Source organism: Alnus glutinosa, chromosome 2 (genome assembly GCF_958979055.1).
Source record: "Alnus glutinosa chromosome 2, dhAlnGlut1.1, whole genome shotgun sequence".
NCBI classification, from domain to species: Eukaryota; Viridiplantae; Streptophyta; class Magnoliopsida; order Fagales; family Betulaceae; genus Alnus; species Alnus glutinosa.
In genome coordinates, this window is record NC_084887.1 from 33,005,479 (window position 1) to 33,021,851 (window position 16,373).

The window sequence follows — 16,373 nt, forward strand, 5'->3', positions numbered from 1 at the left end:
CTTGCTTCAGAATCGAGGTACCAAACCTCATCTATTGAATTTGAATCATCATAAGCGAGAAGTAAAATAGAATCACTACGAACCTCATTTATTGCTTCTCCAACATTAGCTTGTTCATCATCTTTGTGACAACAATTCGAGGCATAGTGTCCAAACTTCTTGCAGTTGTAGCATTGGATATTCTTGGAGTTTCCACGTCCATATGTGGATCTTCCTCTTCCTCGGTAGCCTCCTCGTCCCTGACCTCTAAAGCTTTGAGTCTCTTGCTGACTTTGACGTGGTTGTTGAGAAATACCATGCCCCCGGCCTCTACCACGACCACCGTTGGTGCTGAATTTGCCTTGATCATTTAGAGTTATTTTTTTACTCTAGTGCTTGTTCTAATACACCATAATTAGCATTCTTTTGCATCATTTGCTCATGTACTTGTAATAAACCCAACAACTCATCAATTGTAAAATTCTCCAAGTCCTTAGACTCTTCGATAGCTACAACTAGGAGATTTTGAAATGATGGTTGATGAGTGTCAAATATTGCATATGTGGACCCCTTAATTTGTATTTACTAAACCTTTAATTTTATTATTTTCTAATGTTTTTTGTTAGTTTTGGTATTTTAGTATTTTGCAGGTCATTGAGAGAAAACAATAGCTTTATGGTGAAAGAAATCACACTTTGAGAAGACCTAGATGATGTGATTATGTTCAATCAAATCAAGGAGATGACTATATCGGAAGTTCTCTAATTGGAGTCAAAATCGGATTAGAATTCAAATTCTGCACATGTCATAGTATTTTGGCCATAACTTTCAGCTCAAATATTTGATTGAAGTGAATCAAGCGGCTTTGGAAAGATATATCAATTTTATACAAATCCTTGTGAAATAGGATTTTCCTAATTCAGACTTCTGCTATGCAAAAATTGCCCCGCAATAAAAGACTGCAAATCTGGACGGATTTGGAGTCCTTTTCCTTCTTGGATTGTGTTTTGAGTTTCCTACTCAAACTAGGAGACTAACCTCCGATTTTACTAGAAATTCTAGGGCTTCTAGGATTTGTTTTCTCCCTATAAATAGACCTCTAAGCTTCAAGAAAAAAGTGTGTGAGGTTAGAGCAAAATTTTGGTGTCTTCTTGCAACAATTTTTCTTGTAAGTTCTTTTAATTTTTAATGTTTTCAATTCAAGTTAGCATGTTATTTTTAGCCATGAGAGGCTAAATCCTCAACTAAGGTTGAGGATGAAGCCTCACTTATGATTAGCAACAATATTCTCATGTGATGTAATATTTTCCAATTTTAATGAGTTTGATTTTCAATTGTTTTACTTCAATTCAATTTTGTGGAATGATTCTTGGATATCTTTTGTGATTCAATGATACATTTGATGATTTAGGATAGTTCCATAGAATTGATTGTGCTTGGTTTTCTTTGTTTAAAAAATTGGATATCCCTTGTGATTTATTCTACGGATACAATTGATTTTTTGATTTAAATTGGATTTCTTTTGTGATTTGGGTAAAGAATAGATACATGAGATGGTTTTGATTAATTATTTGAAGCAAAAGTAAAACACACTTAAGATTTTATTGTGAGAACTTTGGAAAATATTATTTATCATGAGAATATGTTGCTATGAGTTTGTGGGTGCGGATTTCGATACCTTAGTGCCTTTTTTTTTATTTGATTACATTCACTCTAGTTAATTTTGTTTATGCTTTTGATTTTTATTCACAAAAACAATCTCTTAATTTTTGGAACTAGGTTAGGATTAAATTAATTTGGATTTAAATTTTGTTTGCAAAAACGCAATTCCCTGTGGGATCGACCTCGCACTTGCAATCCATTAACTGCAAACGATTCGTGCACTTGCGAGTAATTAAAATTTGCACATCACTTAAATTTAAAGGAAAGGGATCGGAGTACCTTTTCGACAACTCGGATGTCATCGACCTTCTCATTGTTTCTTTTCAAACCATTCACAATTACCAACAATCGTGAGAAATAATCAAACACCGATTCTCCATCCTTCATGTGAAGAGCCTCGAACTCGCCCTGTAATGATTGGAGACGGACCTGTCTCACTCGTTCATCTCCTTTGAATATGGAAGCTAGAATCTCCCATGCTTGTTTACTTGTCGTTGCTTCAGCAACTTTCTCGAAGGTAGTCTCGTCCAACCCTTGATTGAGTAGAAACAATGCCTTTTTATCCTTCTAGCTTCCTCTGCTCCTTAAGAGCCTTCTTCTCATCAGCTGTGTATTCAGCTTCTTCCTCCTCGGTGGGTTCCATAAATCCGTCGGTTATGACTTCCCACAGATCTTGAAATCCAAACAAGGCTCTCATTTGGATAGACCACGACCCATAGTTATCTTTTGATAATCTAGGGATTTGTTGCTGGACCACATTGGAACCCATTTCTAGAATGGACGAAAAATGAAAATTGGCGGAACAAACAGGGCTTTGATACCAATTTGAAAGACAAACTAGTTTACTAACTAGTCACCTTTCTATCTCTCTTTCACTCTTTCTCTCTTTTATTACTAGAAGACAAAATAAGACTTAGAGAAGAGTTGAGGAAATATTCTTCACTTTTTCTTATTTCAAAACACCTTACAAAACCATATATATAGGCATACAAACGTCAAGCCTTTTCTTCTCCCTCTTTAATAAACACCAATAACTCCACTAAATTAATACTTCAGGTTAAGAAACCAAAAAACATGAGTTTAATAAACCAAAGGTTATTGTTTATTAAAGAAACTTTATGACCTTTAAAACTTTTTTACGTTTTGATTTGTTTAGTTTCCAATAGTTAAGGACTATGACTGCACCATTTAGTATCACCCCGAATAAGGTCAATGTGGTGGCAAACGCGCTAAGTTAGAAATCAAGAGGAGAAGCGCTTGCAATAGCACCTACAAGACCACAACTAGTCCTAAAAATGGAGAAGCTCAACCTAGATGTAATGCCAAGCAAGGATTCAGAGCTCATCGCAACTCTATTGGTTCAACCTATGACAGTGGACAGGATTGAGGAAGTGCAAGAGGGCAATCCCAGACATGCCAAGTTTAAAGCCAGGGCCAGTAAGGGAGAAACACCTCCCTTCTGGGTGACAAGGGGTGGGCTCTTGAGGAAGAGCATTACTAGTGAAACAACATGAAGCAGAATATCGCTAAGTATGTGGATCAATGCTCTAGTACTTGTCAATAGGTGAAGGCAGAACATTAGCGGCCAATACAATGATTTGATCATGGTTACCCCATTGTGAGACATCAATACGAGATTATGGTTCCGAAAGGTTTTAGTACGAATTATGGTCACCCTATGGTAGGGTTTTCAGTTTGCAATCATTTATGGTTACCCAGTGATGGAGTTTCCAGTACAATGACTTGATGAGCAAGTTAAAAATTTTGAAGTTAATGTCTAATTAAGATTACATGCATGATAAGTATTATGCTATTGAGAAATGATATTTGTACACCATTTTTCTAAATCAACTATTGGATCCGTAGGACCCACAAGAACCCACATGTGGGTCCTACATATCCATTGGTTAATTTTTAAGAAAGATGTACAATAGATGTACAAAAGATCATGTACATGCATCATGTCTTTATGATATTTATGGTATGCAGTTTGAAGTGAGTCCATTGAGTGCCCAACCCACGTGTGCCTCTTTCATTGTTGGGCTTCAGCTAAACTACTTGTTTATTGGTATTGGTCTACCATTGAATGACTAGGGAGTGGTTTGAGCCTCTTGGATCTAAGGAGCAATTGGTGCCGAGGTAGCCTGCAAACTTGGATCTAGTTTTGGGGTACATCCCATTCATGGGCCATAATTTCGTGGTGGACTATCAATTGGTCCATTTGCCTTAATGAGGGCCCGTATAAATTGGGTCATCGACCTTCCCGAGTAAAGTATTAATGGGTATAATTGACTAGTACTAAAATAGGATGAATCGTTGACCCTTATGAATAAAGTATAAGATAGGTGATCGACCAGGGTCTGAATAGGCTAGGTTGTTGACCCTTTTGAGTAAAGTATATGATGTGCGATCGACCAAGGCTCGAATAAGTTGGGTCATCAACCCTCTTGAGGAAAGTATAAGATGGGTGATCCACTAGGGTTTCGATGTTCACCCTCTCGGGTAAGCGTAAGATGGGTGATCAACCAGAGTGTGAATGGGTTGAGTTGGTGACCCTTTTGATTAAAGAATAGGAATGGTGATCGACAATGGCCCGAATAAACTGAATCTTCGACCCTCCTGAGTAAAGTATCAATTGGATAGTAAGTCCCTCGTTGTAGAACATGGACTGGGTCATGTGTCCTTCGTGGTAGAACATGTTGGCTCCCCATCATAAGGTACCAAATGGGTTCTTGATAGAGATCTTATAGCCTCTTTGTCATTTTGGCCCAAAGTTGTGGCTCTAAAAGGCCTTTTATACTGTATCCTTCGCTCAAAGGGTTATTATCAAACTGATTCGAACTATTTAAAAGGGCCAACATGCATTCTTATTTCTTTCTTTTCACTGAGGTCTTTCATGAACTGATATTGCTATTAGGGCTGAGCATGGGGCGGGGGGGGGGGGGGGGGGGGGCGGGGATGGGGATTTTTTGACCCCGCCCCGCAGAGGTGCGGGTTCACTTTGATGGGGCGGGGTTGCGGGGCGGGGATCCCCGCGGGTATGCGGGGATCCCCGCGGGTTTTGGAATGAAATGCCGATCTGCTCCAGCAGCTGCTGTGGCCTGCTGCTGCTCTGTGCCGGACCGTGCGTGCGGGGAATGGGGATGAAACTCAAAGTGCCTACACAGATGAAACTACAAAAGTGAACCAAAACACTTTACTGCCAACTAACCAGAAAAATATCAAATCAAGAGAAAATCTTCAGCAATCTTACAGTTTCAGCAACTAGAAACCGAGGGAAAACTAAGATGTGCAGATTGAGGGCGTTCGGGGAAGCTGGAGCTGGATGACTCCCTCTCGCCGACTCCCTCTCCCGATCTTTGACTCTCCCTCTCTCCCGATCTCCTCAGTCTCTCGATCTCTCTCTCTTCAATCTCTCTTCGCATCTCTGATCTCTCTTGATCTCATCTCTCTTCGCATCTCCCTCTCTCCCTCTCTCCTCAGTCTCCGTTCGGGGAAGCGGCGAGAAGAACAAAAGAAGAGGAAAGAAGAATAAGAAAAGGAAGAGGCAGAAGCCGCAGAACTGGAAATAAGAAAAGGAAGAGATGCGTTTGTTTAGGGTTAGGTTAGAAGCATTTTCTCCGTGCCGCTTTCTTCCTTCTTTTCTTTTCTTTTTTTTTTTTTTTTTTTTTTTTTTAAAATATGCGGGGCGGGGCGGGGACCCGAGAAAATTCAAGGGTCCCCCCCGCAACCCGCCCCGCACCGCGCGGGGGGGCCAAAAACAGCCTCAAAACCCGCACCATGGGTGCGGGTTTTGGGCTCTGCAGGGAGGGTTGGGGCGGTTTCTGCGGGGCGGGGCGGGTTTTGCGGGGATTTGCTCACTCCTAATTGCTATATTGACTATCTACTACAATTTTTTTTTCTTAACAAAAAGATAAGGAGATGATCGAATAATAGATAGGTAATTAACCCCTGGCAAAGTTAGAGCATTTCCGGCAGCTTCCCTATACCCATTCATTTCCCTACATATAGGGAAAATGTAAAAAAAAAAAATCACAAAAAACCACCCACAGCAGATACCCTATCAGTTCTCTAAGCATTGAGAATGCTACAGTTCTACCAAATGTGTAGAGAACTAATTCGAATTAGTACCAAACAATTCTATATCTCATGACAATTGGGATATTTCTCGGAATTATAATTCTTAAGAATTTTGTGAGAAAAAAAAATTAATTTTTTTAGAAATTAACGATTATTGTTTTGAATTGATCACGCATAACGAACATAATTATTATTATTTTTTTCCCACTTTTTTCTCTGAGCGAGCATCCTACGTGAAATAAATATAGACATGATAATGCATATAAAACTGGAGAATAACTTTGGGAATATAAAAGTAGAATAACTTTGGGAGGTGACCAAGACAATAATTGGCCTCTGTCGTCTTTGATTCCTTCGTATTCTCGTGTTAATCACGTTTGGGTCGGCCATCTTTTCTTCTGTCCTCTCAACACTTTTGCTTTATCACTTTGTTATCTTTGATGTTGTTTTGCTTTTCACTTCTCCTTTATTCAATTCCCTTTCATTTTTTCTACATGTTGCTTTAGTTTTGGCCAATAACTCGGTATATATTGGGACCCACCGGACCACAACCTTTTTAATATTCAATCCAGGAACAGCAACCTGGACTTCGTGATTAATGCGCGCTGGACAAACTTCAAAGTTTTTGCATATGAGATCCAGTATATTACAGATATGATTATTTTGTCTTCGTGAATGATTGTTTTTTCGCCAAGTGTTGTGAACCTTGTTATCATATTCAAATTCATGGACATGCACAAAGTCGTTCTTGACTCGTAAACCACAACTATAATGACAACCATGTAATTTGTTGCTACTTCTACGCCCTAGGTGTACGTACTTTTAATTTGGCTCATCTATATTTAGACACATGATATTCAAACAACATATTAGCATTATTAGCGAAAAAACAATTAACATCTCAATTACATAAAGAGGGCTCTCTCATTCGCACTATTAGTTTGAGAATGAGGCACATAGAGTATTGAAAAATGCTAGGATCACTTAAAGTTTTACCAAGAGAAGTTTACAAACTAACATGGCATGTTCTAAAAAGACAAAAATATCCTTCACCTACCCCTGCTCCCAGCCTCTGATGGCCGAACAAGAAAACATGAGATGGTTGAGAAGGAGAGGGTGATCCGACCGGTTGGGAGATCCTGCCTGTTGAAGATTCGGTCCGTGGGCTTTGGTGTCTGTCCAGTAGCAGATTCGTGGGTTTCGGTGTGATGAGTTTAACAGGAAATGGAAGCAGTAGCAAATTCGGCCGGCGACGGAGATCCTGCCGGCAGTGATCCGGCCGGTACGTGGGTTTCGGTGTTCAGCCGATAGCAGATCCGGCTAGTGATCCTAAACAGTAAACATCGAAACCCATCGTGATCCAGCCTTATCACGAAGAAGGCGATGATCAGGCACAATGTTACATGGCACAATAACATCTCTTGAACGCCGCATTTCGATCGCAACCTGGAATTGAAGCATCACCAATCGGAGATGAAAGTGTAGTTTGGTCTTTATGTATTAAAAGTTGTTTTAACATTTTGATATTAAGTTGACGTGGAGCCTCTCATGAAGCTCCATGTCAGTTTATAAGCTTCCCTTCGTAAAACTTTAAATACCCCTAGCATTTATCTGGAGTATTTGATTTCTTTAGAAGTGGTTGCCCTCTCTCTTGCCAGTGATTTTATTGACCCCTCAACCAACCACCTTTGTTAAATAAGATATATATTTCAAAAGCGGCGATAATTTATGAGGTTAAGTGAAGTTTTTTTTAATATTTATTTTTAGAATTTTTTTTTTTTAAAAAAAAAAAATAGTAAAAAAAAAAAAAAAAAAATGCCTTTGGAGATGAGAACTGCCCCCACACTTTGCAAAAGCATAGAATTGAAAAATCTTTTGGAGTGGTGGTGTCAGCTAGCTATGAAACTCTCTAACTTTATATTATCATAATAAGACTTGGATAGCTCAATCATTTATTGATTGTAAGCAAGTTCAATAATTTGGTGTACGTTACTTCTAAAAAATAAAATAATTAGGGAATAGTATAATTGTCTAAGAATCACACCTTATAATTGGCCAATAATTACCAAAGGCTCAAATAAAGAGGAAAAAAAAACATTTTTTTTTTGTGAGGATCTTTTTATTATATGAGTATTTTGACAAATTGACCATGGGAATATTGTATTTTCATCCCATATGCTATTAGATTAGACTAAATTTGAGCTCATCCCGTTTTGAATATGAAAGCATGTTGTTCTAGTTGTTAGCTCCTCCTCCTCCAAAAAAAAAAAAAAAAAAAGTTGTTAGCTCCTCAGAGAAAAATGGTCTTATTTTTCTGCTATATCGATATATATGAAACATACATATATAGTACGATAGATCGACAAGCTTCCTAGTATCTGGTTTAATATTTCTAGTATCTGTATCGTACGTAAATAATCCAGCTGACTTATCCGTACAATGTAGACAAGAAGGATAAAAATGCCAATATATATATAATGCATGCATTTTTGTTATTAAAATGGTTCACGTGAAACATGATATGTACGGGAGATAATATTAATCAATATAACAATTATAATATTCAAAAGTATTTCCATATATAGGACTGTAAAGACTAAAAACAAATGAACATATATAGGCTTTACAAAAAAAAAAAAAAAAACAAAAAAAAGGCATTGCTTTTGGGAAAGTCATTTGATCAACTTTATCAAAGTTTTTTTTTTTTTTCAAAGATAACTGTCTCAAAGTTGATGTTAGGTAGATTGGTGCGATGTCCGCAGCAAATATGCTAGCTGGTCAGCAATTGCAAAGGGAAGTCTCCTAAAATCATTAAAAAAAAAAAAAATTGATAAAATAACATGGAAAAATTTCCAAGTGATTTGGTTGAGTGATTCAGGGAATCGTTTCTCACCATTCACCAAGAAGCCAATAGGCAATAAGATTTCGTGTGCAGAATGGGAAGATAATTAAAGCGTAATTTTATTTTTTTAATTTTTTTATTTTTTTTAATTTTTTTTTTTTTTCTTTCTTCTGAGCCTTCATGAAACTATACATAATATTCAAGTTCAGGGACACAAAGTATTCAAGTTCATGGACACAAAGTTCTTGACTCGTTAACCACAACTATAATGAGTCAAAGACAACCATGCATGTAATTTGCTGCTTACTTCTACACCCTAGGTGTACGTACTTTGGCTCATCTATATTTAGAGACATGATATTCGATCAACATATTAGTATTATTAACGAAAAAGCAAAAAACATCTCAATTAAATAAAGAGGCACTACCAAAAAAAAGGGAATTACAGACTGTTTTTTTATAGACGGTTTTAAAAACCGTATATAAAAAAACATTTTTGGACGTTTTTTGGTTAAACCGTCGGGAAAAATAATATACAGACGGTTTAATAAAACCGTCCTTAAAAATACGGACGGTTTTATTCAAACCGTCCGAAATTATAGAATTACAGACGGTTTAAAAAACCGTCTGTAAAAAATATATTGACGGTTTTAAAAAAACCGTCCGGAATTTATAGTATAGACGGTTTAAAAATAACCGTCTGGAATTTTCTAATTCCGGACGTTTTTTTTAGAACCGTCTATACTATTTATAGACGGTTTTAAAATAACCGTCCGGAATTTCTAATTCCGGACGGTTTTGAAAAAACCGTCTCAACCCTAGATCTAAATAGGGAAAAAACGCAGAGTCTCATCCCGTCTCATCTGCACGTACACCCGGCCAGAAAGTTCATCCCCCTCCCTCTCAGAGTCTCTCACACCCCCGGTCGCCTAGCACTCTCTCCCTTCTCCGGCGCTCTCTCCCTCTGCCGGCGCTCTCTGCCTCCGCCGGCTCTCTCTGCCTCCGCCAGCTCTCTCTGCCTCCGCCGGCTCATCCGGCCTCTCCCTCTGGAAGTCATCTTCTCCGGCGACGCCCCCAAACGTCTCAGCTATCCCGAGAGCCAAACATTGCCTCCATTTTCCCGACGCCCGATTTAAAGGTTGGTTTTTTTTTTCTTTCCCTTCTCCTTCTTTACTTTTCAACTAAAATTGATGTAATTTTCCTTTGATTTTTGTTGAATCGATTGGGTCCTCTTTGGTTCAAACCGATTGGGTTATGGTTCTAGGTTGTGAATGGCCGATTGGCCCTTTGATGCTCAAGTTTGCATGGTACTTTTTGGGGATTAGCCGTATGATATATGTGTTGAAATGGAGATTTATTTTTAGGGTTTTGAAGGGGTGGCCGAATGATATTGTTTTCTTGGGGTTTTGATTTTCTGTGCAAAGTGTGGTGATTTTGGTCTTGCCGTGTTCTAGGTTGTGATTTTGCACCTTAATTGATATTAATTTGCCATTAAGAAAGATTCTCAAAGTATTAATTCTCAATCTGGAGTGTTATAACTGGAGTGTTATTATTAATTCTCAATTTTGGTCCAACTGGAGTGTTATAATTCTCAATCTATGTACTGTTAAGTAATCAAAGTATCTCTCTAAATTTTAATATTTGAATTGTTCTTTTTAAGTTAATTTGCCGATGAACGTATAGACATGCATCAACTTATTGAAGGTGTTGACGTGAACTTGAGTTAATTTTTGGATAAAAAGTAGGATAGAATACTATCTCTGTCTTTAATCATAAACGAAATATCATTTATGATATGAAATGAACCAGATGCATAAATAAATTCAACCTTAATTTTTTTTTTTTAAAAAAAATAAATAATAATAATAATGATATGAAATGAACCAGATGAACTACATATATAATTGCTATGACCACTAAACATAATTTTAAACACCTTTTGATGTGTTGGAATTGTATTACTAGCTAGCGATGTTATATTCAACTCGTAATGTGTTTCGAAGGCTATGTTTGTTTTGACAAAAATGTTATTATACAGTTCTAGGTTGCTATGATGCCACTCAAATAACACGTGGTAAATATAAGATTCTAAGAAAATAAATATTGTAGAAATAGAGAAATAGCCCTTCTCATATTGCCCTAAGATATGAGATAAGAGTTTAATTAAGCATAGAGAAAGAGCCTTGGATGCTAACAAAGGCTCTCTTTTATGTGATCAAAACATATTATATCTTCATTAGGAATTGCAAACTTAAGTTATTAGCAGATAGACACTACCCATAAAAACTTCTAGTTTCGTCCCTGGTAAGGCGTGGGACGGTGGGAGAGTGTTGTTACACAAGGTGAGTGGGTGACTCAGGATCTAGATGAATGGTTTGCGGGTTGTCAGTGTAACCCATTTTAAGAAAATCTTGTTTATTAGGGTTTTTTTTTTTTTTTTTTTTTTTTTTTTTTTTTCAGACACGTACAGAACAATAATTTCCTTGCTAGAATAAGAATAAAATCTTTAAAACCATTTTTGTATTATTTTTAAAATGGGTTTCGTATAGGAAGTATATACTAAATTGAGAAGCACATGCATCCCCTTTAAAATGGGTTTCGTATAGACTATCTCTTTCCCAATCTGTCGTAGGGGTTAATTAGTACTCTTGAATTATCTTAACTTGAAATATTTGGACTATTTTGTGATGTAGTTAGAATTAAAGATGGACAAGAGTTGGTTTTTTTTTTTTTTTTTTTATCAAATACTTTGATAATATTCTACTAATTAGTGATAATCAAGTGTGACATAAATTTATTTAATGGTTTGCAGATGAGCAGGGTAGAAGAAATGTTAGGACTGTTGGTAGTCCTAAGGACATATGGCACATACCTGCTGGAGAAAAGGTGGTGATCGAGTTCAACACGTTGTGCCAACCAACCGGCCCGGGGGTCGAGAAATTTAGAAGGATTTGTGGGAAGATCATCAGAAATGGTCGATTTGTAAAGTTGCATGGTAACTGGAGGAAAGTACCATTGCAAGAGAAGGAAGATATGTGGAACACCCTAACGGTATGAAACGATTTATTTTCATGTCTATCACTTATTTATAGTTTTGTAGTCCTACATTTTAAATTTAACTTGTGTTGATTTCATTTTTGGTGTAGAAAAAATTTCATTTTGAGCCTGTCCACCTAGTTGATCAAATTAAGAAATTAACAATGAAGGACCTAGCAACGAAAAGAAGGCAATACAGATACGAGATCAAGAGCGGTCTAAATTTGAAACAGAGTGATACCTTAGAGTCTGTGATCACTAGGGCTTCGGCAGTGGCAGTCTTCGATTCTGAAGACTTTGAAATGCTTGATACGTGGTTGTCTTCGGCTGACATGGTATATACATTTATTTATTTATTTGTTTATTAAATTTGTTGAAGAAATATGCTACATATTAACATTACCAAATTTATAGGAGAGAGTGTTGAAGGCCAAGACAAGCCGTGCCCAAAATGTATTTCTTCACACTCTAGGATCGAAGAGTATCGCACAAGTTGCACGAGAAATGGTACGTATAGTAGATAAACGTTTACGGCATGTACGTATTGTAGTAAGATAATAAGCTTGTAACTGATAATGTTAAGGATATTAATGCAGGAGGAAGACATGGGAGAAACACCGAACCGAGATGATATGTTCATTGTCTCGCATACCAAGAAAGATGGAAACCCTGTGAATGAAGCGGCTGGGGAAGCTATCGTAAGTGGTAAATATGTAATTTAAATTAGTTCTATTACGGACGTTTTCACCCTTGGACATTATGTGCAGGCGAAGATGAGAGAGATTATCGAGAATCAGTCGCCTACAGAACGAGTGTGTTCACAGGGGTCAGTCCGTTGGTCGCAGAATGATGCATGTGCACAAGTGCTAGGACGAGAACATTCCGGTCGTGTGCGTGGCTTGGGGCTAGGGCCAACTCCCAGGAAATCAAGCTCTTACAGTACCTCCGGACAAGGATCGATCTCTAGTGCGCCTACTCCCAAAGAACTAGAGATGGCTGCTGAGATGGAACGTTTGAAGAATTTGTACGAAACAACAAACATCAAACTGCAAGAGCAAAACAACAAGTATGAAGCGCAACAAGAAGAGCTGGCAGCCGTCAAACGTATGGTCGCAATGATTATGGAAGAGAAACAATCATCAATGGGAAACAACCAAAAAGGTGAGCTGAACTTGATTTATTTTGTGTTACTTTCAAATTTATTGGACTTGGTTTATTTTTAAACTTTTTATGGTCATGAGTCATTTTTCATCGTTGTGGTTGCCTAGTATGATATGACAAAAAATCTCTCAAAAGTAAATAGAAATGTATGAAGTGTTAATTTTTTAAATTTACTAGACTGAAAACTGTTCTAACAAATTAAAAGTTACAAATTTCAAGTAAACTTTCTTATTTTAGGTCTATTAAAATCGAGACCAGGTGATTGAAACAAATAATAAGTAGGAAAAAAAAATGGTGAGTGAAACCCAAATAAGAAAAAGAATATATATATTTTTTTTTTCACAGAAGCTGTGAAGGAGATCTTGATCTTCTGTTTGTGAGTAGTGATACATGAGATTATTACTTTTTGATTTGATAGTTAGCTATTTCTTAGCCTTCCATGATGAAGGAAACAAGGGTTGAAGTCCCTATAAGACAATCAATTAATGCATTTCATTGGTATTGTATTTGTTAGTTTGAGGTGGTTGTAGGAAGTATTGCTCTTTGTATTTTTGGTTTTTCCTTGTATTTCTCGGGAATTTTTTTTTTTTTTTTTTTTTTTTTTTTTTTTTTTTTTTTTTTTTTATAACCTTCGTAATTAAAGACTTGCAACTCTTATCTTGCCAGAAACAAAAAAGAAAAAAGAGTTGCATGTTTAGGGAGTCAGACCCAGGAAAGTTCCAATACCCATGTATGCTTTCACTGTACACGATGTAATACAACTTTTGAATTCAAAGTATAAAACTGTACCCACTATGGTATAAATCTAATCAACCATCTACCACAGATACAACATGCCTAAACCTGTGATGAAATGCTTGTTTTTTTTTTTTTTAAAACGAATAGAAAAAGAAGAAGAAGTAATGCATGGGTTTTTAGCTATTAACCTATCCTTTTTTCTTCAACCTCTCAGCCCTCCGAGTAGATGGCTAGTTCACTTTGTTCTCTTGTTCTTGTTTGTCTCAAACATTTAGAAACTTGTATCTGATTGCTAAAATTGTTTTCTAATTAGTTTCATATTATAAGTTGTATTATGATTGAGGATGAATGTTAATCTAGGCAGTTAATTTTCACCTTGTAACATGTTAATTTTAGCTTCATAAAGATGATTCTTACCTAACTAACAATTTGGGATTTGTATACTTATTGCAGCGAACACATAAAAGCATAAATGAAGAAGATGCACACAAGGTCGTAAACCGGATTTTCCTTTGGGTCGGCTTGCATACATTGATGATTATAATTAATGATGTATGGAATTTAGGTTTTATGTTTTTTTCATTTTAAGTATGTATTTATTTTGATTGTTGTTGTAAATAGTTAAAATTTCCAAATATTTTTGGATTTGAATTTGTATTGACTTTGGAGATGAATTTAGGATTTTGGAAATGGATTTGATATTTTGTTGTATTAGGGATTTTTTTTTTTTTCAGAAATTAAATATGTGTATGGGGAAAAAAAATTTTTAAAAAAATTCTGGACGGTTTGGGCCCAAACCGTCCAGATTTTTTTTGGTTTCTACAATCTGAATTGCAGACGGTTTGGGCTCAAACCGTCTGGAATTTTACAGACGGTTTGGGCCCAAACCGTCTGGAATTTTACGGACGGTTTTACTAAAACCGTCCGCAATTTTAAATGCCGACGCATTTTCATGGACGGTTTTAAACCGTCCATAAAAAACCGTCTGGACCCTTTTCCAAACCGTTTTTTCCAATTTCTGGACGGTTTAAAACCGTCTAGAAACTGGGTTTTTTTTAGTAGTGAGGGCTCTTTCATTTGCACTAATTATAGTTTGAGAATGAGGCACATAGAGCGTTTGGTTTCTTTAGAAATGGTTGCCCTCTCTCGAGCCAGTGATTTTATTGACCTGTCAACCAACCACTTTTTGCTCAAAAAAATATATTTCAAAAGCGGCAATAATTTATGGGGTTAAGTGATGTTTTTTCTAATATTTATTTTAAGACTTTTTTTTTATGTAAAAAAAAAAAGATATTTAAATTGAAATAAAATGAAGGACATAGATGACTTGGGTGTTTTGCAAAACTCAATTTGTGAAATATTAGATTGTTAGCAGTTGTGGAAAAACATAGAAAAAAAAAGAAGAAGCCTTTATATATATATATATATATATATATATATATATATATATATATATATATATATATATATATATATAAAGCAATTATTGACCGATGTATATAAGAGCACTAGCTGCAGTTACCTTATAAGTAGTTCCTTCTCTAAATATAAGGAAAATCTCAAAAAAAAAAATATATATATATATACCAAAAGACACCTGCATTCTACCAAAATTCTCTAAGCCATTGGGTGGCACTGTAACTACCCAAAAGGATTATTCTTAAAAACTTTGCTCTCTCTCCTCTCTCACATCTCACTACACGCTCCCAGAACGCTCCAAGTCGAGAAAGGGTCGATCGCCCAGACATTTTGCCTTGCTTGCGTCTTTGCAACCTCAACCCAGGGATGAAAAGAAGAGGGTTGATCATGACCATCAACTGGACCGCAAAGGGGCTGTTGTTTCTAGGACCGACCGATGCCTCATGTATATGGCTCAAGCCTTCAGCTGTCCAATATTCAACTAGCTAGTAATTGATGTAATCGATTCACATTTTGGCAATTGATGTAAGCTTGGAGAAGCTTAGGGTAGAGAGGATGGGAAGCGATTTTGGCTCTGGTTGCACCGGAAACCTCCTCTTCCAAGCCTCCTCTTTGAATCTCAGCCACCATGGAAGCGGCGTCAGATACCATCGACGACATTGAACCTGACAACAACCGGTCTGGTCTAAACACCGGTATCCAGTCGCCAAAACTGGGGATTGGAGACGGGAAGGACTGCCCATAATTGTTCACCAAATAGTTATCCATTGAAGGGTGCACCGTGAAGTCGGTGGCAATAGAATCGATGCCATAGAGTAACTTATGAAAATGTAGAGGAGCAGCAGCTTGTTGCAGAAGAAGGACGTTGACGAGAGAGAGAAATTGAGAGAAAATAAAAGATGAAATTCTTACAATAAAGTACTATTTATGACTTTCATCTTTCGCTAACTCATATATAAAAATAATTAAAGAGTAGATTTACTTCGAGCAGACTACATCTAAGATAAGGACGGGTAGCCAAATATCTTAGAAAAATTTATTTAAACCGGCTGTGAGAGATAACCCCCACACCAAACTATCCAGGTCGCGAAAGATAACGCCTCACACCGAACTATCCAGGTCATGAGGGATAACCTCTCACACCAGACTAACCTTCATCCCATAGATCGTCCATGAGGGTAGATCTATGGAGAAAAAAAAAATCTTATTCAAAACAAAAACACAACCAGCAAACAAAAGCAACAACCATGGATGAGATGAACGGTACAACACGGAGGTAGATGAATGGATGCATAGCGAAGAGGCCAAAATTGCTGATCTGGTCGGAGAACACTTGCAAAAAAAGAAAAAACCAAAATGAGAGGGGGAGGGTAGGAGCGGGAAGTAGGGGTGTACAACCGATTGCAGTTGCGTTTATTTGGTCAAAACTGCAACCGCAACCAGGATACCCGGTTAT

General features: G+C 36.9%; 1 protein-coding gene across 1 annotated transcript; it reads left to right on the forward strand.

Annotated features, from left to right (window-relative positions):
- The first annotated feature begins 6,945 nt into the window (after positions 1 to 6,945).
- Positions 6,946 to 15,662, forward strand: LOC133860531 (uncharacterized). The gene is made up of 7 exons (XM_062296118.1): positions 6,946 to 7,003; positions 11,376 to 11,614; positions 11,710 to 11,934; positions 12,014 to 12,106; positions 12,196 to 12,297; positions 12,367 to 12,760; positions 15,541 to 15,662. Exons 1-7 carry the CDS (start codon positions 6,946 to 6,948, stop codon positions 15,660 to 15,662), a joined length of 1,233 nt encoding a protein of 410 aa, XP_062152102.1.
- The last annotated feature ends 711 nt before the right edge of the window (positions 15,663 to 16,373 follow it).

Bases quoted from the DNA above. Each gene is read 5' to 3' on its own strand.
- LOC133860531 (XM_062296118.1), top strand. From the start codon at position 6,946: ATGGAAGCAGTAGCAAATTCGGCCGGCGACGGAGATCCTGCCGGCAGT. The intron at 12,107-12,195 runs GTACGTATAGTA...ATATTAATGCAG, and splicing joins CACAAGTTGCACGAGAAATG to GAGGAAGACATGGGAGAAAC. The intron at 12,761-15,540 runs GTGAGCTGAACT...TTTGAATCTCAG, and splicing joins AATGGGAAACAACCAAAAAG to CCACCATGGAAGCGGCGTCA.